The sequence below is a fragment of the Manis javanica genome, chromosome 5, assembly GCF_040802235.1.
Source record: "Manis javanica isolate MJ-LG chromosome 5, MJ_LKY, whole genome shotgun sequence".
Taxonomy (NCBI): Eukaryota; Metazoa; Chordata; class Mammalia; order Pholidota; family Manidae; genus Manis; species Manis javanica.
Window position 1 is genome coordinate 133,797,107 of NC_133160.1, and position 27,961 is coordinate 133,825,067.

At 35.2% G+C, this 27,961-nt stretch overlaps 1 protein-coding gene across 7 annotated transcripts; it reads right to left on the reverse strand.

Moving 5' to 3' along the window:
- Positions 1 to 52: 52 nt before the first annotated feature.
- Positions 53 to 27,937, reverse strand: OCIAD1 (OCIA domain containing 1). Of its 7 annotated transcripts, none has more exons than XM_036998657.2 (9): positions 27,797 to 27,937; positions 26,240 to 26,302; positions 25,756 to 25,836; positions 21,620 to 21,673; positions 9,831 to 9,878; positions 8,398 to 8,533; positions 7,342 to 7,517; positions 3,752 to 3,904; positions 53 to 568 (listed from the first exon to the last, which is right to left on the reverse strand). In XM_036998657.2, exons 2-9 carry the CDS (start codon positions 26,295 to 26,297, stop codon positions 531 to 533), a joined length of 744 nt encoding a protein of 247 aa, XP_036854552.1. In that variant the 5' UTR covers positions 26,298 to 26,302; positions 27,797 to 27,937; the 3' UTR covers positions 53 to 530. The 7 variants fall into 7 exon arrangements, with proteins under 7 accessions (XP_036854552.1, XP_036854549.1, XP_017509457.1 ...); XM_036998654.2 differs by having other exon boundaries at positions 3,752 to 3,898; positions 27,516 to 27,872; XM_017653968.3 differs by having other exon boundaries at positions 27,682 to 27,870.
- Between the last annotated feature and the right edge of the window lie 24 nt (positions 27,938 to 27,961).

The following is a 27,961-nucleotide window of genomic DNA, read 5'->3' on the forward strand; positions in this document are numbered from 1 at the left end:
TATAATCGTACTTCAAAAATAGATGGCAAACAATAAAATCATCAAAAAGATGCATGTTCCTTTATATTTTATTTACCATAAACATTAATACAGCAAACACTGAAGAAAGGCTTAATAGCTTTTTGATGTAAAGCTTAATACTTAAAATTAGGATTGTTCCCCACACCCACCCCAATTCAACATGCAAGATCATTTACTTTCATATATGCTGATTCCAGAGCATTACAATCTCTTGATAGTTTTGGAAGAGAGTATCCTTGCCCTGTAACTTAAAACAATTTCACAAATTGCATATAATCACGGTATAATACCATCATTCATGTAGTTCCCCAAGGTGAAAACATTCACAAAATATTAACATTAAAATGTTTCTAAAGCATCACTTTGTAAGCCAAACCATAAAAACCCAGGTTCTAGTTGTAAATGTGTTTATGAAGACTGCTGCTGAGCTCAAAGCATGCAGATATTCATGACCACCTAGATGAAGCTGGATATTGAAACTCCTTCAGTAGGTCCAATGATGCAATTTTTCATTCATCCCAAGTATCTCCATATTTGTTTACTTTGACTAGGAAAAAAGCACAAATATCAATGATTCCAGACAGTAACAAGGCACTATCCTATCTTAAGTTTGTTTCTATTATGATGAAAAGTTATGTTTATCTTTCATTTGAATAAATGCACATGAGAGTCAAATTATAATTATAAAAAGGGGCTGGCTAGACTTTTGTGAACTGGAAGTTGACAAAAGCACTAATGCACTCTATCAAGAACTTCATGTAAATATTTGATCCTCACAACAACCTTATAAAGTAAACACAACCCCCATATTAAGGATGAGAAAACAGATTAGTAACTTGCCCAAGGTACAAGCCTAATAAAACAAACAGAACTGAAATTTGAAAACAGGTTCTGTTTAGGTCCAAAGCCTGGGGTTGCCTTTGTAACTTTACTATACTAGCTAAGTAAACATACATATTACAGCACACACACAAAAATCACTGGGAAATAAAAATTACGAATAGTTGAATTTCAATTTTTTACAAAAAATACAGTATTAGAGACAGTCAAGTCTTCAGGTTGTAGTTAATTCAATCTTCTCTCCCATGAGCTGTAATACTAGTACAAAGAAGGAAATGGTTTTCCAGTATTTCTGCATTTTACATGAAATTCAATTCTGAAACATACTCCTCCGTCTTCTCTACTCTTTGTCTCTCTTCTATATAGCTTTCCTCTGTGAATTACAATCACTCAGAAGTATTCATTATAATGTAAAGAAGCAGTTATCAAATTATGGACTAGGAATCCCTTCCCCAAGATTTTCAGGGAGTCTGTTAAGTCAAAACTACTTCATTATTATATTAAGGTATTATATAGCCTTTTCCTCCCTTATATTTTATCTTTTTCTCTTGTTTTTATACCCTCATGAATACAGGGGTGTCTTCCAGAAGCTACATGATGTATGGTGACATTGCTGCCTGACAGCTTATTGAGAATGTCTGTGTTTTTAAAATTTCTCAGTCTTAATTTCTAATTAGGTAAATGCCAATAAATATAATCCATACAAATTACAGTTGAAAACTTTAAGTGACAGTTTCTGACCCAGTGAATCTACACTGTACTTTTTTCTATCTAGATTCTGGAATAGAACATTCTAGAAAATCACCAAAACATTCCATAACAGGTGTTTTCTTTAATGATACAAAGCTCTAAAAAATCAGCTTTCTTTCACGAAGAAATTATTTCACATCACTATGTTATGTAACAGAACTTTAAAACTGTTCAGTCAAAACCACAAATGTTGAAATCCAGCAAATGCCAAAGGTTTATACCCTATTTCCTTTTCTTAACCTTTATTATGATAGAAGACCTAACCAAAACACTCCATTTCTCATATATCAGTGCATGGTACTATGCTGTGCAGACATACAATAGAAAAGATTACAAAAATTAGAAAAACACTAATGCCTGCTCTCATGGAGCTTACAGTCTAAATCCTCTAATTAATCAGCAGAACAAAGTACAAGTAAGCCTACATATTACAGAGAAATGGCCACCAAATGCATCAGGTTTATGCTACATTTTTAAAATGACAAACATTAAAAACTGTTGTTGGAGGGAGGAACAACCTAAGACAGGCACAGTCGCAGGGGGGCCATCAGGTGAGAAATTGGGGATCAACAGAGGTGAGGCTTAGAATCTCACCCCCACTGTTTTGAGAGAAATATTCTGCATCCGTGGATGTTTTGTTGCCCTTGTCTAGCTTGGATTAATACTTAGCCTATAGGCACAAACCTGATCATCTACATTTGCTTTCTTACAGCACTAAACTATGTTTTCTACCTTTATCTTGCATCTACCTACCACTTCAGCATTTTATTTAAAAATAATAATAATAATAATAATAATAATAATAATAATAAGGGAGAAATGTGGGATTCACATATAAATCAAGTATAAAAATCAAACGAATATTCGTATCTGACCTGATTGTTTGTAGTTCATAATGCGTGATCAAAACCAAAAGTTTCTGTGATGACTGCCCTTGTACTGTTCACCATGTAAGAACTTATTCACTATGTAAGAACTTGTTCGTTGTGCTTCAGAAGATCGGAGACTGATGAGAATTAGGCTTGGGGTGGATTAATGATTGTGCATTGAGTCCCCTGTACAGAATTTTATTGTTGTTAACTGTTAACAACCATTTGATCAATAAATATGAGAGATGCCCTCTCAAAAAAAAAAAACAAAAAAAAAACTGTTGTTGGTTGCAAGTCTGTTTTTTAATGCTAGATTCTTTAACATCAGTAATATTAGAGAGATTATCTATCATTATGAAAACAGAATTCTAAATGAAGCAACCACTAACAAGTGGAAGTAAAACTGACACTAAAAGAATGAATGGTCATAAAAAATACTAAACATTTTTATGTATGTTACATTCTTTGTGGCATATGACTCACACAAAGGTACCAAGGACCTATTTCTTCCTTTAATTTTTAAAGTAGCAATAGAAAACCTTGAAATGACAACACAACCTCTAAAATTCCTCAAGAGAAACATAAAATTCTGTATCAAATCAGCTACAAACCCTTATTCAAAAAGCCATCTTCTGTTAGAGGTAAACTTGTGTGTCAGGAAATTTACTTGGGTTATTATATAGCTGTTCCAAAAGTACTTTTAAAAAATCTGAAAATTTATAATTAAAAAACTTTTAAATTTATAATTAATTATAGAGCAAAAGTACTGTTTAAAAAAAGGTCAAACTCCTCTTTTGGAAAAGCCCTAAAAGCTGGTCTATAAGGCATATAACTGTATTTCAATTTCACAAACATAAGAAAATCAATTTCATTACTCAATCATGATTCTGATTCTGCCAAAAGTAGCATTACAGACTAATTATCAACCTTAGGTCACTAGATCTGGTTTTATGCAATACATGCATCATTAAAAAACCAGTATCAATTCCCAAGGTGACTTCTTATAAAAGGGAACAAATGGATGTGTGAATTTTACACTGTATTACAACTAGTCTGTGTTAAGTCATACTATTTGGACTTCATATTTTCTAACACAAAACGGCCTTTGAACACCTTAAAAAAGGAAAAATTGGTAACTGTGAAATAGCTATTCTTAAATGTTTGGTTAATTGCTTAAGGAATTAAATTGCACATTACGATAATTAATGTTTTTAACTAATGCTGCAGTTTCCAATCCTGAATAGTAAAGTGATTCAGACTAACTATCGTACCTTCTTTTTTTGGCATTCTTTCTTGCATAGGCCTGACTGAGGGGTCAGTCTTATGTGTTAAAGTTACTTCATATGACTCTCTGTTCTTATTCCTTAATTCCTCATATGTAATGTTTTTTCTTTTAGGACTTTCTTCAAGGTTGGGATCTGGTCCTAAAACAACAAACAGTTAATAAATGGTGATAAAAGGATTTGAATGAATCCAAAGCAATTAAATTTTATAAATGCTCTTTACCTACAATAAAAATAAAGTGAAATAAAGGATCAAGTTATTACCACCATTCCAAAGTACCATATTTGCCCCAATGTAATTACAAAACTAAAACCAACTTCCTCTTACACTTCTAAGCTTTTGTAAAATTTTAAATCTACATAAAAATTTAAAACCAACCACAGCTATGAATCTACATAAAAATTTAAAACCAACCACAGCTATGAATCTAATATATGCCGGCACAATTCACTCATTAAAATGCTACCACTGTTTATATAACTAAAGAGAAACTTATTCTACTACTGACCATTGAACAAAACCTGACATAATTCTACTTTAGTAATATTTCCATGGTTACATGTTCCTATAGTAGTCTATATGCAAACCCACCAATTACTAGAAAAAAATTTTTATTTTTGCATATTTAAACAAAAATACTTGAAAATAGCTATTGAAAAGTATAAAATACTTTACTCATATAGTATGCATCATTTTTACTCAGGTCTAATGAATGCAGTACTGAGGCAGAAAAAGTGGCAACTATAATTTTGACCAGCAAAAAGCATTCAATCTTTATCTCCCCCAAAGAGATATATTTGAGGTATGAATATTTATCAAAAGTGTCAAATACTAAAGCAAAAAATAGGTGGTTTACTCTTAATATTGGTTAACAGGAACAAATATTGAACACAGTTTATAAAATGTATAACCAGCAAAAAAGGCCATATAATCATTTTTAAAGAAATTAATGCTAATGTACTTCAGTGAACTACTATTTAACTTAGTCTTACACACCATTCCAAAAGTATTTTTCAAAGAGGTTTTAATGAGATATATATGAATTGGGCATATCATTTTAATAATATAATCATATTAAATAACTAAAAACATGATTTTTCTAAGTGGTACTATTTCGGAACTCAATAGTAAGGTCCCAAGAATAATCCAGAATTTTCAAAACAATGTAACATTAAATGTTTTCAACCATAATTAAATGTTTTAAATTAACGTTTAATTAAAATTTTCAACCATAAAACCTTTTTGTCTTGCTACAAAATATATTTCACTTCTATAAAGCAAACCTTAGGATTTATTTTTTACTAATTAAAATGTTATACCATTCTTGGAAATGTTCTTGCTAAAAAAGAATGTATTATAACCTCACATTGGGCTTAAAAATTAAAAGCACTTTGCATTTCATTAGTAATGAGTAATTACTGAACTCATTTCCCTTCACCATAAATGATATTTTTAGATGTCTGAAGGAGACAGCATGTACTAGATTCCTAGTCAGCAACCCACAGCCAATAATTAGTAAATGTCCTTGGGCAAATCACTAAACTTCCTTGCATCCTGGTATTCTCAATCATGAAATACACAAGTTTGACTAGCTGATCTATTTCTTAAATTTCTTCCAGGTCTAATACTTTTTCTTACCATAAAGAAAAATATTTCCTTGTTATGAAATTGTGACAAATAATGGAAACATAAATCACAGAAGATTAGGGAAAAATTTTTCCACACAAAAAAGGCCCAATGAAAATATCCTGCATTGTGTAGGCAGCATGACTTACTACTTTGGGAAGGTTAAAAAGAGCTGGAAGGATAAAGAAAACGTAAAACAGTATTGATCTAAGTCTAACTATTGTAATAAACTGTCTATGGTTAAGTCTAATAACAACTATTAAGGAGTGCTTTCTATTTTGAAACATTAGTAGTAACTCCTTCAATTCCTGTTAGGAGAAAGCAGAACTGAAGGCAGCAAGTAGGACTTAAACAAAAGGGAAGGGTGTCCTGGCAAGAGGGACAGCGGCTGGGACAAAACAAAGGAGGCCACTGTTGGCCCTTGTGGAGAGCAAAGAACGGCAATCCTGACTTAGAGCAGGGGATGAGAAAGCAGAGCAGTGGACAGATGGATGGCTGTAGTGGAGAACATAAAACATATGAAAATATGGGTCTGCAAGCAGATACCAAAGGGCTTTTTGTTTGCTTGCTTTTACTTGGGGAAGAAATTACATGACATGTAATGGAATTTTCTAAAGCAAATAAGAAGGAAGTATACAAGTGATTACAAGGGAAGAGTTGGTGCACAGTTAGAATACAAGTAGAATGGATTTGAACTTGAGAGACTGGGAAAATGAGACGCAGTAAGGGACAAGGACAACTGCCTTTGGAGATAAAATAATGACTTTCACCACACTTTCCTAATCTGCCTACCTCCTTTCCTTTCTGATAATTGGATGTCTCTGTTTCTACCCATTCAGAAAAAAAAAAGTTGAAGTTGAAGAGATTCTCAACAATTTCCAACCTTTTAAGAATTTAATTATCTTAATTTCCATTCTCTCCTGTTTCTTTCTCTGCAAATTTAATATACACCCTCTCCCTGACCCTGACTTTTGCTCTAAAACAATGCTGTCCAATGTAATTTTCTGTAATAATGAGAATGTTTCTGGCTGCACAGTCCAACACAGTAGCCATTAGAACATCTGGCTACTGAGCAAGTGAAATGCTGCCAAAGCAAATGAGGAACAACTGGTTTTTAAAGCTTTTCAGATTTTAGGATTTTAAGTAAGAAATTGCAGACCCTTACTTCCTATTTCTAATTCATCTTTCACTGAAAGAAACTAACATTTGTTGAGAGCCCATTACTTGCCAGGTAGGAACTGATTACTTATCTTATTCCAAAAGTTCTTTAAGAGTGGTATTATCACCTCCATTCCAGAGATTAAGAAACTGAAGGGATCACAAATTAGTTACTTGCCTAAAGTTCCACATAAACTAGCAAGTGTCAAACATGATTCAAATCCAGTCCTTAATCCAAAGGTGATGTTTCACTTACATTATGCGATCTTCAAAGCTAGTATTTACACAAACTTCACAAAGCATTTTCACATGGATTTTCTCACTTGACAACAGTTCTGTAAGGCAGGTAATCATTATTTTTCTCACATTACAGATAAAGTTGAAAGTCTTTAAGACCAGTCTATAAATGTAACTTTTTCTAGAGCGTCCCTGCCAAACAATGTCACTTCTTCTTTGCTATCTACTAAACTTTGAATATTAGTATTTTCCAATTAAGGAGACATATTAATAACCTGTCCTTTGTTTCTGTATCTTCAAACAGTCTGAGAAGAGTTTCTCAGGAACCAGAACCAGGACTTACTCATTTTACTTCTATACTTAAGCAGAGTGCCAGACACTTCCTGGACCTCAAAATATGTGGAATGAATGAAGAAATGAACAAATGAACAAACATGCTGTGTTTAGGCTGACAGTGGAAACATACAGGTGATATCCAGCAGAAAAGTCATCAAATAAAGTTAATACATACGTTGGACCATAAAATGGTGAAATTCATTTCAAGAGAAGTTTCTACCTTGCGCAATATGATCAGTAATACCAGTGGGCGCAGATTCATTCATAGAAGCACTGAATGGAATTGGTTCATAATGAGGAAGCATCTCTTTTTCTATGTCGTCTGCTGCTGGGGATGTCACAAAAGATGACTGACCACTCATATTTGAGTCGTATTTTGACTTTTGAGAATAGTGCCTATTAAAAGAAAATCATATTATGTAAGAAAAAAAACATCAGCTATAGACTATATCTATTTAAAGTGTACTACAGTATAAAAATCATTTTCTAAAGGAATCATTAAATTTTAACAGTCATTCAAAAGAGTTAAAGGGAAGTCTGTTTCATTCTGCTATAAAAACATTGAAAATATGTTGACTTACTTAGACAACTTAAAAATTGTCATTCTTAATATAAAGAAAAGAAAATGTATATCCTATTATCTAATTACGAAGGTTCAGAGATCATTTTAGTGTGTTTAAAGTTCTTTGGAAGAAAAAGTACTTCAGATCAGATAATGTGTCTATTTCCCACATTAATTGGGAAGTCACTTCCACAGCTAGGAAGCCATAAAACACTACTGTGCTAAAACATATAAGGAATGCTAACCCTCATGGGGTTTACATTCTTGCCACTTATGACAGTATATACCAAATCCATGTAATAACCTTTTTACCTACCTATTCAGGCAGATTCATTTATCCATACTTACACAATTTCCCCACTATTTTAAACAACAAAAGGATTAAAAAGTTAAAAATTTTTAAGAGGTGAGATTGACATAATTTGGGAATTCAAAATTCAAGTCCAAGATACAGTAACAAAAGATGTTTTCCAAATTAAAATCCTTTATTCTGGGACATGGACTCCCAACAGGATACAGCTATATTTAAAACAAAGGTAAACATATTTCACCCCACTTTAAAAAGCAAAATTGGCATCAGCTTGAAGCAAAATAGCAAGTTGTCAAAGGTCTTTCAGTTAGGCAATGTTTCATGCCCTGAATTACGGAAGTATCCAGTGACAATTTTTTCTAGCTAACATTAAAAATCTTTAATAAGATCAAAATCTAGCTTACCCAGGTGGTGAAGATCGTCGTGGTTGTCCCGATCGTAAAGCTTCTCCAAGGGGAGAATTCTCAAGATTCCTGAACTTCTCTTGGCAAGTTTTCACGTAAGAAAGCTTTCCAGCAAAGTATCCCATAATACAAGCAACTTATTTGTAAAAACAAAGAAAAAATGTGACCCAATGTGCCTTTTTAGATAAAAATCTTTTCTAAAAGAACATTTTTAAAAAATGTGATTCTAAGTATGTCTCTATGTGGACAGAAATTCCTAAAATAATGGTAGAAGTACCAAATTAAATCAGATTCAGAGTTCAAAGAAAGATTCTGTAGACATAATTCACTTTCACAAAACAAAATAAGCCAAAATAAAACTGTTATAAGATAAATTCAACTTTATTATTTTATTAATATAGATAGAAAATGTGTGGTAAAAGTATAACGGAATGAAGAATCAAAACATCAGAGTTCTAGCTTAGTCACAGAAATTTAGGCCATTCTTTTCCTGTAAAATGGGAATCATACCATTTGTCTAGCTAACTTCATAAAATAATTTTTAAAATTAAGTGCAATAAATCCTTTAAAATAATGAAGTATGAAGTGCTACCTAAATGTAGCTATTGATGCATCATGTATCCATTTTCCAATACAAAAAAAGCTAACCTGGGAAGATTCATAAAAAGCCTCAGGTATTCCTTTTTAGGGCAATTAAGCTTCTTTTCTATTAACTGTATTACAAAATGTAAGTCAGTTATGCTTATTTACATTTAAAATGTAAATTAGGTTTTTAAATTAGGCTTTATTTAAAAATATACTTTGATTAATCAGAGTATCTGAATAATTTTCTTTCCTCATAGACCAAGAGAATGTATTTTCAGATATTTTTGTATTAAAGTATCATTGATATACAATCTGATATTGTACAATACAGTGGGTCAACAGTTACGTATGTTATTAAATCCTCATCCCCTCTAGTGCAGTTACTATCTATCAATATAGAAAGATGTTAAGAGAATCACCAATTACATTCTCCACACTGTACTACAGTCCCCACGAACCACATTGTGATTGAGAATTACTGTGCCCCTTAATCCCCCTCACGTACTCCAAACCCCCACCTTAGTGCCGACTAGTCACTCCTCAGTGCCTATGAGTCTACTGCCATTTTGTTCATTCTGTTTTGCTTTGTTTTTATATTCCACAAATTAAGTGGAATATATGGCAAATGCTCTACAAAATAAATTTATAGCTCCATTATAAAGAGAAAAAAATGACTTTTAAGTAACTAATGATTTTTAATGCTAACAAAATGTCCAAGTTTAATAAAAAGCTTAAACAAAACTCATTAAGGCAAATAACTCAATTAACTGTTACAAGTTAGGCAAGACAAAATATCTGATTAAAACTGTTTTTCTTAGCTAAAGAAAACTAATTTTGTTCATACTTACATATAAGTTTAGGCAGGGAACCATATTTGGGATGACTTGAAAGGATTCCTAAAGTTAAGAGTAAATATTTCGTCATTAATTGTTGAAGAAATCACATTTACATAATTGATGTTTTATCTTGTATTAAGATAAAGTTTATGCCAAGTTTATTCTAAAAGTATGTAAGAAAATGACAAACTGGTAAAAAATGAAAAGAAACTATGCTAGTAATTATCTGCTAGTCATTATCTGGTCTCTTTTAATGTGAGACAGAAGTAGTTTATAAATTTAGCAATGAATATAAAAATATAGCTATTTTGCAGCCACTTTGGGCAACACAAAGATATAAGGAAAAACTAATACAGACTATTTTTAGTATTACCAGACATTAGCTCTTTTTATAACCCCAAAGAAGTTTAAAGCTACTTAAAAGAGAAAACCAAGTAAATTAAGTATCAACAGAAATGAAGAAAATCCAATGACCCTACAATCTATCAGAATAGGTGAAGTCACTTGATATGAAGTCAATATACAAAAAATATATATTATTTCTATGCACCAGGAAAAAACAAAAACCAGGAAGTAATTAAGATGAACATTTTTAAAAAGACACAATTTATTAACAGTACCAAAAAATATCCAAGACCCAGGAAGTATAATGGAAAATATGAAAAGTTGCTAATACATTGAAAACTACAAACCTTACTGAGAAATGAAAGCTAAATAAACGGAGAGATACACCATTGTCCATGAACTGAAAGAGTAAATACTGTAAAGGTGGCAATTCGCCATGAATTTACATATACATCCAATGTGATGCCAATTAAAACCAATGAAGTTTTCCCCAAAATTTTGAAGCCAATTCTAAAAATCACAGAAACACAGAGCCAGAATAACCAAGGCACTACTGAGAACAAAATTGGAGGACTACCAAAAGATATGAAGACAGTCTGTTGCAGAAGAGAGTCCAGAAACAGAGCCACACATACAAAGCAACACTGCATTGTACTGAACAAAGAATAGTCCTTTCAAATTACACTGCTGGATCAACTACATATACATCAGCAGGAAAAGTGTATCTTGATCCTACCTCATGCTATATTCAAAAACAATGATTTTGGATCATCTCATTGTTTTTTAATATAAGTATGAAATATAAAATAAAGTTTATAAAAGAAAGATGCCCTTGTAAGAGACAAAAATCTTACACAGGCCACAAAAAGCCCTCATCATAAAGGAGAGATCTGACATATTGGACTCTACTACATAAGAACTAGTTAATCAGTGGGAAAAAATAACTGCAATACATACATCTGACAAGAGACTTTCTACCAGAATATATAAAGACCTCTCACAAAACCAATAGAAAAAAAGACCATCCAGTGGAAAAATGGACAAAAGATTTGAACAGACACTTCACAAAAAGGATACATTCAAATGGGCTATTAACAAAAAGGTCCTCAATTTCACTAGTCACCAGGGAGAAGCCAATTAAAACCACAATGCACTGTTCATTCACAATAGCTGAAATTCAAGACACAAAAATATCAAGTGTTGGTAATGTGACAAAAATAGAGTTCTATTAATAAACTGGTAGTAGGAGTGTAAAGTGGTTCAGTTTGCAAAGTTTGACAGTACCTACTAAAGCTGAATAGATACATAATGTTGTGACCCAGCAAAATATCTACCAAGAGACACTATATTCTTGGCAGAATTATTTCCAGTAGTCAAAACTGGGAACTGCACAATAGCCAATGTATACAGTGGGATGGATAAACTGTTGAGGTATACTCACACAACAGAAAGCTGTATGACAATGAGAACATATAATCTCAAACTACATGGAAAAATGTGTATAATGTAGTGATGCACTGGTAAACCAGCTCTCCAAATAAAAAGCCCTGATTCTAATGTCAGTCAATTTCTGTTGAGTAAATACTTACAGCATGATAAATTTCAAGCTACCAATGGTTTAAAAACCAGCTTGCCAACACGTGGGCAACATTGTGCTTAACAGATCCCCCCCATTATCAAAGTCCCCACCACATACCTCATTAGTCACTGTCCATCAGCGTAGTAAGATGCTATAGAGTCACTACTTATCTTCTCTGTGTTATACTGCCTTCCCCGTGCCCCCCACAGACATTATGTGTGCTAGTCGCAATGCCCTTTATTCCCCTTCTCCCTCCCTTCCCAACCACCCTCTGCAGTCCCTTTCCCTTTGGTAACTGTTAGTCCATTCTTGGGTTCTGTGAATCTGCTGCCGTTTTGTTCCTTCAGTTTTTGCTTTGTTCATATGCTCCACAGATGAGTGAAATCATTTGGTTACTTGTCTTTCTCTGGCTTATTTCACTGAGTATAACACCTTCTAGCTCCATCCATGTTGTTGCAAATGGTAGGATTTGTTTTCTTCTTAAGGCTGAATAATATTCTATTGTGTATTTGTACCACATCTTCTTTATCCATTCATCTACTAATAGACACTTAGGTTGCTTCCATGTCTTGGCTATTGTAAATAGTGCTGCAATAAATATAGGAGTCCATACGTCTTTTTGGAAACTGGGATCCTACAATCTTAGGGTAAATTTCTAGAGTGGAATTCCAGGGTCAAATGGTAGTTCTATTTTTAGTTTCTTGAGGAACCTCCATACCGCTTGTCACAATGGTGGGACTAGTTTACATTCCCACTAGCAGGGTAGGAGAGTTCCCCTTTCTCTGCATCCTCATGAGCATTTGCTGTTCCTAGACTTTTCTACGTTGGCCATCCTAACTGGTGTGAAGTGATATCTCACTGTGGTTTTAATTTGCATTTCTCTGATAATTAGCGATGTGGAGCATCTCTTCATGTGCCTGTTGGCTATCTGAATTTCTTCTTTTTCTTAATAGTTATTTTTTAATAGAGTTATTTGCTTTTTGGGTGTTGAGGCATGTGAGTTCTTTATGTATTTTGGATGTCAACCCCTTGTCAGATATATCATTTACAAATATATTCTCCCATACTGTAGGATGCCTTTTCATTCTACTGATGGAGTCTTTTGCTCTACAGAAGTTTTTTAGCATGATATAGTCCCATTTGTTCATCTTGCCTGAGGAGATGCATTCAGGAAAAAATTGCTCATGTTTATATTCGAGATTTTTGCCTATGTTGTCTTATAAGAGTTCTATCATTTCACGACTTACATTCAGGTCTTTGATCCATTTGAGTTTACTTTCGTGTATGGGGTTAGACAATAATCCAGTTTCATTCTCTTGCATTTAGCTGTCCAGTTTTGCTAACACCAGTTGTTGAAGGGGCTGTCATTTCCCCATTGTATATCCACAGCACCTATATAGTACATTAATTAACCATATATACTTGGGTTTATATCTGGGATGGCTCTCTAAACTGTTCCATTGGTCTGTGGGTCTGTTCTTGTGCCAGTACCAAATTGTCATGATTACTGAGGTTTGTAGTAGAGCTTGAAGTCAGGAAGCATAAACCACCCCCCCACCTTTATTCTTCCTTCTCAGGATTGCTTTGACTATTTGGGGTCTTTTGTGGTTCCATATGAATTTTAGAACTACTTGCTCTAGTTTGTTGAAGAATTCTGTTGGTATTTTGCTATGGATTGCGTTGAATCTGTAAATTGCTTTAGGCAGGATGGCCGTTTTGACAATATTAATTCTTCCTATCCATGAGCATGAGATGTGTTTCCATTTGTTGTTTATCTTCTTTAATTTCTCTCATGAGTGTGTTGCAGTTTTCAGAGTGTAGGTCTTTCACTTCCTTGGTTAGGTTTTTTCCTAGGTATTTTATTCTTTTTGATGCAACTGTCAATGGAGTTGTTTTCCTAATTTCTCTTTCTGCTAGTTCATCATTAGTGTATAGGAATGCAACAGATTTCTGTATTAATTTTGTATCCTGTAACTTTGCTGAATTCAGACATTAGATCTAGTAGTCTTGCAGTGGATTCTTCAGGATTTTTTTATGTACATCATCATGTCATCTGCAAACAGGGACAGCTGAACTTCTTTCTTGCCAATCTGGGTGCCTTTTCTTTCTTTGTGTTCTCTGATTGCCATGGCTATGACCATATAATGGCCTTTATTATGTTGAGGTACTTGCCCCCTATACCCATTTTGTTTAGAGTTTTTATCATGAATGGGTGTTGAATTTTGTCGAATGCTTTATCAGCATCTATGGAGATGACTGTGTGGTTTTTGTCCTTCTTTTGATTGATGTGGTGGATGATGGTGGATTTTTGAATGTTGTACCATCCTTCCATCCCTGGAATAAAACCTACTTGATCAGGATGATCTTTTTGATGTATTTTTGAATTCGGTTTACTAATATTTTGTTGAATATTTTTGCATCTATGTTCATCAGGAATACTGGTCTGTAATTTTCTTTTTTTGTGGTGTATTTGCCTGGTTTTGGTATTAGAGTGATGCTGGCCTTGTACAATGAGTTTGGGAGTATTCCCTCCTCTTCTACTTTTTGGAAAACTTTGAAGAGGATGGGTATTAGGTCTTCACTAAATGTTTGATAAAATTCAGAAGTGAAACCATCAGTCCAGGTGTTTTGTTCTTAGGTAGTTTTTTGATTTCCTATTCAATTTCCTTGCTGCTAACTGGTCTATTCAGATTTTCTGTTTCTTCCTGGTTCAGCCTTATAAGGTTGTATTTTTCTAGAAAGTTGTCCATTTATTTCTTCTAGATTATCCAGTTTGTTAGCATATAATTTTTCATAGTATTCTCTCATAATTCTTCATATTTCTGTGGTGTCCATAGTGATTTTCCCTTTCTCATTTCTGATTCTGTTTTTGTGTGTAGACTTTTTTCTTGATAAGTCTAGCTAGGGGTTTATCTATTTTGTTTATTTTCTTGAAGAACCACCTCCTGCGTTCACCGATTCTTTGTATTGTTTTATTCTTCTCAATTTTATTTATTTCTGCTCTGATCTTTATTATATCCCTCTTTCTACTGATTTTGGATCTCATTTGTTCTTCTTTTTCTAGTTTCATTAATTGTGAGTTTAGCTTGCTAAGTTCTTGAAAATTTAATAATCAGCTCTCTGGAGCTGGTACAATTCAGTTCCAGCATACCACTGGATGAATCTCACAATGTTGAAAGAAGTTACAAAAAAGAATTCTTGAGAATTGGCTTGAAGATGGTGGCATGAGAAGTGAGACAGAAACCTCCTCCCAAAACTACATATAATACAAAAATACAGCAAATACAACTAATCATGAAAGAGTGACCAGAAAGAAGACTGAAAAGAGAGACCTCACGGAAGAGGGTAAAGCAGCAAAGGCACGATCCAGCGGGACCCAGGCTCTCCCTCTACACCAGTTCACTGGTGGAAAAGTAACAGAGCTGGGAGGGAGTAGAAGCCCAGATGGCTGGACGCACAGCCATGGAGATCCACTTTGGGAGCACAAACCTACATTACATGGTGCTCTGGAGATTAGTTGGGTTGGAAAGCAAAGACAGGCAAAATACTCAGAGAGACTGAGATTCCAGCCACTTGTAGAGAACAGGAACTCACAACCAGCCACTCTAAGACAAAAGAAAGGCGGGCACTTTGTAAAACTTCACAACAGTGAGAGGGCTGCTAAAGGCCCAAGTATTACACAGAGCTTATTGCTCAGGAGAAAGGACAAGTGGACAAAACATCCTGGCACACTCAACCCAGCAGGTTGGAACTTTCAGTGGCTTGAGGCACTCCTTCCCCCCTGGCTGGCAATGCAGCCTGGAGGTCCCCCACAGTGATACGCAGCCTGCGTCTCCTTCCTCCTGGCCAGCACCAGTTCACTTGCCTGCTGTGAACAAGACAAGGAACAAGACAAGGATGACCACTCTGTCCACTTTTATTCAACATAGCACTGGCGGTCCTAGCCATGGCAATCAGACAACACAAAGAAATAAAAGGCATCCAGATTGGTAAGAAGTTAAACTGTCCCTGTTTGTAGATTACATGATATTGTATATATAAAAACCCCTAAAGAACCCACCCCAGAACTACTAGAACAACTGATTTCAGCAAAGTTGCAGGATACAAAATACATGAAAATCTGTTGCATTCCTATATACTAACGATGAACTAGCAGAAAGAGAAATCAGGAAAACAATTTCATTCACAATTGCATCAAAAAGAATAAAATACCTAGGAATAAACCTAACCAAGGAAGTGAAAGACCTATACCCTGAAAACTACAAGACACTCTTAAGAGAAATTAAAGAGGACATGAACAAATGGAAACTCATCCCATGCTCTTGGGTAGGAAGAATTAATATTGTCAAAATGGCCATCCTGCCTAAAGCAATCTACAGCTTCAATGCAATCCCTATAAAATACCAACAGCATCCTTCAACAAATTAGAACAAATAGTTCTAAAATTCATACAGAACCACAGAAGACCCCAAACAGCCAAAGCAATCCTCAGAAGAAAAAATAAAAGATGGGGGGATTATGCTCCCAGCCTTCAAGCTATACTACAAAGGCACAGTAATCAAGCCTATTTCGTACTGGCACAAGAACAGACGCGTATGTCAATGGAACAGAATAGAGAGCCCAGACATAAATCCAAGCATATATGATCAATTAATATATGATAAAGGAGCCATGGCACACAATGGGGAAACGACAGCATCTTCAATTACTGGTATTGGCAAAACTGGACAGCTACATGCAAGAGAATGAAACTGGATTACTGTCTAACTCTATACACAAAAGTACACTTGAAATGGATCAAAGACCTAAATATAAGTCACGAAACCAGAAAACTCTTAGAAGACAACATAGGCAAAAATCTCCTGAATATAAATATAAGTAACTTTTTCCTGAATATATTTCCTTGGGCAAGGAAAATAAAAGCAAAAATAAACAAATGGGACTATATCAAGCTAAAAAATTTCTGGACAGCAAAGGACATGATCAGTAGAATGAAAAGGTATTCTACAGTATGGGAGAATATATTCATAAATGACATAACTGACAAGGGGTTAACATCCAAAAAATGTAAAAGAACTCATATGCCTGGACACCAAAAAGCAAATAACCAATTAAAAAATGGGCAGAGGATCTGAACAGACACTTCTCCAAAGAAGAAATTCAGATGGCCAACAGGCACATGAAAAGATGCTCCACATCGCTAATTATCAGGGAAATGCAAATTAAAACCACAATGAGATATCACCTCAGACCAGTTAGGATAGCCAACATCAAAATGCTGGTGAGGAAGAAGAGGAAGGGGAACCTTTCTACACTGCTGGTGGGAATGTAAATCAGTTCAACCATTGTGGAAAGCAATATGGAGGTTCCTCAAAAAAATTAAAAATGTAACTACCATTTGACCCAGGAATTCCACTCCTAGGAATTTACCCAAATATGCAAGATTCCAGATTCAAAAAGAAATATGCACCCCTATGTCTGTCACTGCACTATTTACAACAGCAAAGACATGGAAGCAACCTAATTGTCAATCAATAGATGAATGGATAAAGAAGATGTTACATATATACAATGGAATATTATTCAGCCACAAGAAAACAAATCCTACCATTTGCAACAACATAGTTGGAGCAACAGGGTATTATGCTCAGTGAAATAAGCCAGGCAGAGAAAGACAGGTACCAAATGATTTCTCTCATTTGTGGAGTATTACAATGAAGCAAAACAAAAGAACAAAGCGACTAGAGGTTACCAAAGGGGAGGGGGAGGGGAGGGTGGGCTGGGAGGGAGAAGGGGATCAAGGAGCATATTGATCGACACACATGGTGTGTGTGGGGGTCACATGAGAAGACAGTGTAGCAAAGAGAAGACACGTAGTGACTCTGTGGCATCTTGCTATGCTGATGGACAGTGACTGTGTGGACTTGATAATATGGGTGAATGTAGTAACCACAATGTTGTTCATGTGAAACCTTCATAAGACAGTATAGCAATGATACCTTAAAAAAAATTATGTATCAGTGATACTGTAATAAAAAAAAACTTAAAAACGTATGACTTCATGTATACAAAGTATAAAAACAGAACTAATTTATGCAGTTAAGCTTTATACAACTGAGGTGATGAGAAAAAAGATGTGCCAACAGTACTTACATTCACAGAAAATTGTTCCTTTATTCTGTCACTAAATAGTTACAGATCACTTACAAATATAGGCATCATGTACTAGGAAATAGCAATGTACAGCAAACAAGACACTCTCTTCAGAGTTTACAATCTTGAGAAGGAATGAAGACAACAGAATAGCGATGGTTGCTATTCTTCCAAATAGTCGGGAACCTATCACATGCACTATGTCATCTGTCAGCCACCAGACAGCCTTTTTTTTTTAAGGAAGTAGCAAGATTCGAGGCAGACTTACTGAAGGCTAATTCAGTATTCCTGGCAACAGTAAGTTGAATTAATTATAGTGGCAATGCAGATGGAAGCAGACAGTTCACAGAGATATTTAAGAGCTGGACTCGAACTGACATTTACTGGACAAGGCAAATAAGGGATATAAGTGGAAAGTATGTCTCAGATTCCTGGATGAAGAGTGATGCCATTCAAACAAGGGAAAGATGGAAGAACTAGTTGGGGGCAAATGAATTCAATCTGGAATGAAATGAGCTCAATCTGAGAATCCTGCAAGGAGAGCAATTCATGTGGCAATGTGCAAAACATGGTCCTGGAGCAGTTATCTAGGCCAGACATAATTATGGGGATTTCAAGCAATAAATGGTCAGTGAAGCCCACATCATTGCTGGGTAAAATAAATATGTAGTCAATTACCCATCTTCAAAACCCACTTCTTCCATGAAACTCTCCTTAATAAACTAACTCTCTCTCTCTCTCTCTCTCTACCTAAAGTCAGACTATGAAGACCACCACAAATGGAAGAAAATCTACACTACTATGTAAGTATCAAAAGATCATAATTTTTGTCTTTTAGCACTATATTCTAAAAACAGTGCATAGTACATATCAGACACTCAAAAAAAACATGAAACAGTGGAGGGACTGCCAGAGATAGAAGAAAAATCAGAAGAATGTGCAGTCATGGAAGCCAGGGGAGGGGCATGTTTCAAGGACTGGTTAAAGTTGAATAATGGTCAAGAACAAAAACTATCTACTGAATTTAAGCAACAAGGAGGTAGTGTTGGCAACTTTTGCAAAGTTTTGGTAAATGTTAGAATAGATGCATATCTATGAAACAGGCTGCAATGGATTAAAAATAGTAGAAAGTAAAGTGCTCACTCATAAAGTCTGGCTTCAAATGTATGACAGCTAGGAGCAATTGGAAAGGGATATGAACGAAGAATTTTTTCAAGTTAGAACAGACCTGAGCATGTTTCAATGTTGTGACAGAAAGGGAACAAGTAAAGAGGGAGTAGCTAAGACTATGTACAGTATGACACACTATGGATCAAAGCAGACATAATGTTAGCCATTCTGACTAAATGCAAAATGTCCTGGTGGATTCTGTTTTCCTTTTCTTAAGTTTCTCCTGATTTCTTTTTGGAGACTGACTTTTCTTTATTAGAATACTCCACCAAAAAAAATAGGACCCCAGTACAATTTCAATAATAATAAATTAAGCCCTTAATTCTGGGAGGTAGTTATATGAGTGATATCACATTCAATGTTTTATAAAGATGATGTGACATTCTGAACAGAAAATAAATGTCATCCCACAAATTAGGTTAAATCATTTTCAACTTATCCTTCAACTTATTTTCAATTTAACCTTTCTAAAAAATGGATCACTAAATTCCACCACAAGAATTCAAGCAGTCATTAATGGCCAATTACAGTGGAAGATGTTGGAATGTTGCCACTCATACATACGACTTTTGCAAAAAAATCATACAGGCATAAACTGCCATTGATGACAAACCAAATAATTAACCAGACGATGACTAAAAGTCTAGAATTTAGCTACAAGAATTTGGATCCTTCTTAATATTAGGTCCTAGTATTTTGAGTAGGATTCACCCTAACTACATGAGAACAGTTCTAGCAGGATGTATCAGCAACTAGAAAAATTTGCCTGGTTTAATTTCCCTCTGGTTCAATTATATATGAAATTAGTTATGCATAGGAGCAAGGTGTAGCTTAGGAATGCTAGGAGGGAATAAAAGAGAGCTGTGATGAGATTTTCTTGCTGGTCTACATGAGTACATACCATCTGACCTCCCCAACTGTTACTTCTGTCTTACCTTCAAGACCTCCAGAGTCTCCTGCTCTAACTATGCCCAAAAGCTCTAAAAAGTTCACCTCACAAAATTACCATTTCTCCTGGTTCTTTCTACCTCAGCTATTCAGTAGTCTTCACTCCCTGCTACATGACATTGCCTCTCTAGCCACATCAGTTTCCTGACTGTCCCTCCCAATGGTCATGTTTCTAATTCTGATCATCATATCCCTCCTTCCTGATTATTCCTTCTCTTCTAATCTCAATGCTTCCCATCTTCAAAACCCATTTCTTCCAAGAAACTTTCCTTAATTATAGCAGCCCCACAGAAACCTTTCTTTCAAGACCTATAGCTCTTGGACTCTCTCTACACAATTTAGCAGCTGATTAAGTATTTAATTATATTCTCTATTTGCTTCAACATTGTGTTCACATTGTTTCCTCAGATGAACTACTAGCAACAATTAAATTTCTTTTGTTTAATCCCACTCATGCCTAGCTCCAATCATTAGTTCAATACCAGGCTGGATTACCATAGACAAAACAAGTAGTACAATAATAAACACTATAATTTCTGTTTATAATTTTCCTTAAGTTTTCCTTAAAAGTTACCAGTTTCATAGTTTTCCTTAAAAATAATGTGATTAAGATGTTTTTGTTTCACACTGTAGAAACAATCTCTATAAAACAGCTTATTACTAAAGGACATGTAAGTGCATATTATCTTGACTTTCCATTTTTAAGATTCCTGTAATGGTAGCACATGAGTTTCTTTGGGAATTCTTTAAATAAACAAAAATAAATTTTACCCCCCAAAATCTTCATTTCCCTCAAAAACGACTTTTCTTAAGAGTTGTGTCAGTACTAATTCATATTAATGTGAAAAGGCTAAAATGTCCTATCTTAGTCACATGTTAGGAGGTGCTATTTACCTAAATGCATAGGTTTCTGGAATTATGTGGAGGCCCTCCTAAGATCACCACCCTTTTCTGGCATACCTTATTCCAAGGATGTAGTTCACATAGTAAATGTAATAGCATTTCATTTTAAGATACAGAGACTAATACATTTAATACTTATCTAAATTCAATTCTACATATGAATACACTATACTACTTTAGCCAATAGAATTTGGAATAAAATGTGTCCCCTTCACCCCACCACTATTGTAAGACAAAGCTGGTTTAAGGAGCTAGGAAGCTATTGATCTGTAAACCAGTGCTTAAGAATCACCTAGAACTTGTTAAATCAGATTCCTGGGCCCTATGTCAGAGATTCTGATTCAGGTCTGGGATGGGGCCCACGAGTTTGTGTTTCTAATCAAGCTCCTAGGTGACAGTGATGTTGATGGCCCCCCCCCAGACCAGGTTTATCTACCTCCGTGCAAACCTTAGGCAATTTTTTAGTTACTTTATGGCTCTTGAAGACTGTTAATGTTTCTACAGTGCAGAACATCAAATTCTCAAATCAAGATAATGTGAGTCGATGGGTCCAGTAGAGACATAACTCTTCTGACACTGTAGAAACTTATCAATGATGTTTCATACGATACATTATCATACTTCATCTAAAAATCAGGAAAATAACACGTAAAAACATGATGTTATCCAAAATGCTAAGTAAATTAGAAGTTTAAATATTTACCTTTACTAATTAATCCTTGAGTAATCAACATACTCGTTGCAGCCAAAGGCACAGCTACAGAAGAAAAAAACTTGTCAACATTAACAAAAGGAAAAGATTTTGTCAGAGTTCATTAAGATAAAGTGTGTATCAGTTATACCACCTTCGAAGTATGTTGCACAATTATCATCTTTAAGAGATTTTTCCATTTTTAAAAGCTGTATTGTACATAGCCAGAGGAAATATAAAAGCAGCATTTAAAGAAAACATTACAAAATATTAAGTGATGTAACTGAGAAACTACTGAGATTTAGGCTATAAAAGAGCATTCATTATTATCATCAATTAAGACAACATCAATTAAGTAAATAGTGACCAAAAGTTACATGAAGCTTAGAGATGTTAATTAATTTGCCCAAGGCCATACAGCTACTTCAGTGCCAGGTTCCAGATTCTAATGAAGACTATATGATACTAGATCTCAATCTTTTAAGTACTGTATTACAATGCATGAACCAAAAAACGATATATTTGCCTGCAATCGTATGATGGGGACAAGAACTAAAAAGCATGTATTTTAAATACTGATGGTTTTTCTTATAAATCAATTCCTTAAAACTAAATGAAAATATTACATCTGTATACATATGCTTATTAACCCAGAGTGAAAAACCCAGTTCTCATTGTAATCTTAAAGGGGCACAAAGCTAAAAACCACTGTTTTCTACACCAGCAATGTCCAGCAAACTTTTCTACGCTGGGAGTGGTCTATGTCTGTGCAGAAAAGATTAACACAACAGCCTTTAGCCTATCCTTAGAAAGGCCTGCTTGCAGGGTCCTGGCTGACGTCTAGAAACGAACAGTTTCCTACACAGATACAAAACAGCCTGAATGAGTAGTGGCTCACTGTGCCTAAACTGCTTATACAAATACAGTTTATGCTGAACATCTTGCTTTCCTTCTTGGAGTCTGCAATTTTGGTAACTGCTAGGCAAAGGGTACTTATATGACCAGCCCCAGTAAAAGTATCTACTGAGACACCCCAGGCACTGAGTATCTACAGAGATTCTTGGTAGGTAAAACCACTGTACATATTATTACAACTAGCATCTGGAGAAATTTAGCATGTCCTTTGTCCACTGGAGGGGACTCTTGGAAGCTTGTGACTTATCTTCTCTAAACATCACCCCATCCTCCTTCCCCTTTGCTGATTTCATTTTCTAAGCCTTTTTGCTCTTATTTTTAATTTAAATAGCTGTATGTGGCTGCCACACTGGACAGTGCAGTTCAATACCAGGTTTTAGGAAATATCTGTAAAGGACCAGATAGTAAATAGCTTACGTTTTGTGGGCCACACAGTCTCTGTCCCAACTATTTAACTGCCATGTTAAAAGCAAAAGCACTGAGACAATACAGAAACAAATGAACATAGCATTGTTTGAATAAAATTTTATTTATGGATACAAAAATACGACTTCATGTGATTTTTAATGAAACAAAATATTCTTGATTTTTTTCATCATTCAAGAATGTTTAGCCCATAGCCATATAAAAACAGATTTGGCCCTTGCTTGGACTATAGTTCCAGATGTAGCCCTAGACTAAATTCTGGTCTAGACTACACATGGGCAATTTAAGAACTAAGGTAATTAGGACATTTGAATTATCAGAGAAATTTCATGATTAAAATCCTTAACTCTGGAATAGGGCATGAGCTTTACCACCAGACACAACTTGTAGAAACCCTTAAGTTTGAATCCTTGATCTACTTACTAACAGATTTTACCTTTGCTGGAAAAATGGTTTATTTAATGTGGGCTGGTTAGAATAACTTCATGTATTATCATTTAAGGTTTGTCATAGGACAAGTCTCTTAATTATAGCATTAGTACAATATGCAGTCATTTTTTTCCTTCAGCTTGGTTCAAGGTTGCAAAATGAAGTACTGAAGAATCATGTAACAAAAGGCAATGAGTTATGGTAATTGACAATGCTTTCCCCATTTCACTTTCTCCTTAGGACAAGATGGTATAATGCAAAGAACAGTCTGATTAAGGAGATTCTAGTACTAGTTTTGCATTCACCAGCATATCTTTGCACACATCTCTTAATTTCTTCTTAATGTATACGGGTACTGGATTAGAACTAATGTCTCTTTCCAACTCATGTATTCTGTCACAGAATAGGAGAATGTTAAATTGAAAGGTACTTCAGAGATTATCTAGTCTTCATCCTAATCTGAGTAAACTGCTATCTAGAAAGAACAAGTCATCTGCTTAAAGCAACATGACGGTTGGTCTGTGGTAGAGCTCAGATCAAAACCCAAGTCTCCTGACTCCGAGGTCAGTGGCCTTTTCCACTGCACTTTGTGACTCCTATTTCAGTCTATTAACTCTGGTTCTTTAGGCACATCAATAATACTCCTGACCAAAAGCTATTCTACATTATGACCATGGTCCAAAACATATCCAATACAGGACCCTTAAAATTCCTTAAACTCTTCTTCCCTTAAAATAGCAAAGTGCTACTCTTAAATTCATTGTTTTCAATTAAATTTTATTTCATTAATCACAACAGCACTAATAACCATTTGATAGCTTTACACTTACACAACAATTGTAATTGTTAATCCCCATAACAATCCCATGATAGGTTAATAATCCCCAGTTTACAGATGAGGAAACTGAGGCACACACACATTTTGGAATTTGCCCAAAATCTAAAGCTAACAAGTGACAGGGCTAGGATTTGAATTTTGCAGGGTCAGGCTCCAAAGTCTATTCTCTTCTCACTATAATGTCTCATTAAAAAACCAAAACTATACATATATATTATTCACAAAATCTATAAATGATGCATGAATCAAATATTAATTCATACACCTTTTCAGTAATTCCAGAGGTTGAGAACTACTGTAATATGTAATACACATTAAACTGACTCTTTTACATAGATTCTTTCATTAACTATATGTTTAGGTACAGATTTTTTTATCAGTACATAGGGCCACAATTTTAAGCAACTGGAAATAAGATACCTTCAGTTATATTTTAAGATTAATACAAGGTGGGTTCAAGGAGGAATAAACAAAGTAACCTCAAAGAAACAGAATGGCACTTAGATGGACAAGTCTAATTTTAAATTAGGATGACTGTAACTGATTATATTTAACAGACCTAAAAAATGTGTAAAAATTACCTTCGTAAGTATATGTATTTTTTGCATATTCCTACTTTCATCACAACCTTTTTTAAATCAATAGAACAAGATGATACTCTCCAGAGTTAACATGGATTTAACTATTCATTTACATAAATATATATGTCACATACTGCATAGAATGGTCCTTATTTCAAGATAACAAATAAATACAAAGTTTCCTATGCATGATTATTAGTCCTTTCCTGGTAATTATATATTGAAGTCTCTATCATCTGTGCTTACAGCACTGTTAAGCATAACACACCAACTGATGAAAATGGACACCCTGGTAAGTCACTGAAGTCACCCCATTTTCAAAATTCCATTCTGCTTTTTTGTTAGAATTACTTATCTGAAAGGAGCTCAGTGAGCATGTAAAGCAACACCAGTTTTGTTCAAAAGTATCATGTTTTATGTTACTTTCAACATTCTTCGTGCTTAAAAAATAAAAAATTCATGTATAAAACGTCCATAGTCAGAAATCAAGAGCTGGTAGTATAACAACATTTCACAATGATAGAATGGGAACTAGCCAATTTTTACGTGTAATGGTTAAAAGTAGAAGAGTTAAAATCATAAGCTTTTGTTTCAGACAGACCTGGCTTCAAGTCCAGACATAACAACCTACCAGCTGTACATGCGAGGTAACTCATTTAACATCTCTAAACTTCACTTTATTCATCTGCAAAGTTCAGGGAAAGTTATCAACCCTATGACGTGTTTTTATATAATCATGTACACTTGATAAATGTTATTACTATTATCAACAAAATGCCTCATCATCTTGAAAGAAGTTCTTTCACTACTACTTTAAAATATGGATGATTCTACTTCCTTAGTCAACCTCTTTTAGCAATAACCACACTACACTAGAGGGTGCCAATTTTTTCTACATTAAGTCAAGATAATTTCAGGTACTAAAAGTCAAATTTTGTTGATTAGAAAACTTAACTTACATCTGAACCAGAAGCTTTCATCATTGCATTCTGCGAAGACTCTTCTTTCTTCTTCTGTTGGAATGTAATCAGCCCCTATGTCTTTTTACCAAGGAAAATCAGCAAACATTGTAACACCAATGGAAAAACCAAGTCTAAAAAATCAGCTCTGTCTAAACATTAACAAAATATATGCTTTTTCAACAAATGAAGTAATAAAACAAATGGCTTGTAAATTTTTAATAAACTTTAACTACTATCTGCTAAGTCAGGACTGGCTACATAATGTGCTGGATCCAGGGCAAAATGAAAATTAGGACCCCCTTGTCAAATTATTAATTTCAAGATGGCAAAGTAGATCATTAAGCCAAGTGTGGGGGAGCCCCTGTGCGACTGCACAGGTCACATACCCATGAAGCAAGCCAGCACAGCTGCCACTGTTATTCAAGGCAGTGAAATCTCTCTACATAGAAAGTGCTTGTAATTATATTTAACTGATAGTTACGGGGAATTGGTCTTGGAATTTCTGCATTCGGCTCTCGAAAATCAGCCCTCCCATTCATCTTTCCTGCATCAAAGAGATTTACATTAAGTATTAGAAACAATCAGGAGATAGGCCAAAGTAAATCCAGATACAGTATTATAAAATTACCTGTCAACATGGTAATCAACCAACAAATATTTACTAAACACTACTACACCTGAAGTACTTGACATAAAAAGTTACCCAAATAAAAAAGTCAGATCTATTACTAATTTTGGACTGATTATTCATTGCAGGTCCCTTAACTAAAAAAATAAGTGCTTTAGAAGTACTTATCAACTGATTATATCAAGCTAAAAAAGAAAAGGATATCAATAAAACAACGTATTTTTTTTCCTCCTGGACCTGGTTTATTTCATATTATCCTATGTTTTGGTCCTTTCAGAAATACATGCCCAGTGATTGTTGATAATCCCCCCAAACTGAAGAGGAAAAATCTCAAGTCATTTGATTCCATTTTTCAAAAATGAAATACTCATCAGGAAACATACAGTCACTACCACAAAGCAGTACTCAAAAAAAATTTAACAAAAACGTCATATTCTACTGCCTGTGCTGTAAAGCTAAACAAATTCTGTACCCTCCAAGCTTTCCTCATTCCCCGAAGAGACTTAGCCTCTTCCTCCCCCAGACTTAGAATATATGAAATTTTTAAATGCATAGCATTTCAAGAACATATTTTTATTTTATAATTATTTTTTAACCCATGCCTCAGGACTCAGGAGACACAACAGATTAGATAATTATGCATTTTACAGAATGCTTACACAAGATTATTCCCACCTTAAAAACAATTTACATGAAAACGGGAAATGGCATATCCAATGCGAACAATAATTGGCGCCTTTCCATAATTCACTTATTCAATTAATTTCTCACTAAGGATCTACTACATGTAATCCTTTAGCTAGGGAAAAAGGAACAGAAGGACAGGATGAATTCATGAATGGATGGAACTTGATCAATAAACAACTTATATACTAAACCGTAAAAGAAGAAATGAAACCTCACTTCCCATACCAGCATCCTACCTAGAAACCCTAAAAATAGACTGTCAGGGTTGACAAGGTCCTTTTAGCCTTTAAGTTATTTTAGCCCTTTAAGCTCTTAATCACAAGGAAAAAAACTGAAATGAAACCTCGGCGGCCTACGACAGATCCCGCACTCCATCCCCTACCAACCATAGCTGCCTCTCCCACTTGCAACCCGCCTCCGCCCGCGCTCCCCACACACACACCCGTCACCACGAGTCACTCCCTTCCTCTCCAGGTCACCCGCACTCAGGTGCCCGAGACCCCAGGCGCGGCCTGCCCACCCTCACAGGCGGGAAAATGGCGGAGAGTGAAGGCAGGCGGAGAGCCGTGCGGAGCGGGGAGTGGGGCGGGGCGGCTCTCTGCCGTCACCTCACGCACTTCCCGACGACAACGAGCCCGGGAAGTCAGAGACAGAAGGCCCTTGGGGGATCCGAGAGGGGTCAAGAAGGAGGACAAGGGCGCGGAAAACGGAGGCGAGTGGTACCGCAGTAGTTGGGGTGGGTAACAGACAGCAACCCGGCTGCCGAGAAATCTCCCAGCTACGGCTCAAAATGACCGCGACCCGGAAGCACTGGGGCCTATGGAAGGAAATGACGTCAAAATCTCCCTGCGGGCACTAAAAGCAATCAGTCTCGAAATATACGAAGGC

Excerpts from the sequence above, each read along its gene's own strand:
- OCIAD1 (XM_036998657.2), bottom strand. The coding sequence starts at position 26,297 with ATGAATGGGAGGGCTGATTTTCGAGAGCCGAATGCAGAAATTCCAAGA. Across the intron at positions 9,879-21,619 it reads TCAAGGATTAATTAGTAAAG|GAATCCTTTCAAGTCATCCC; the intron begins GTAAATATTTAA and ends TCTTAACTTTAG. Across the intron at positions 3,905-7,341 it reads TACTGATCATATTGCGCAAG|GACCAGATCCCAACCTTGAA; the intron begins GTAGAAACTTCT and ends TTGTTGTTTTAG.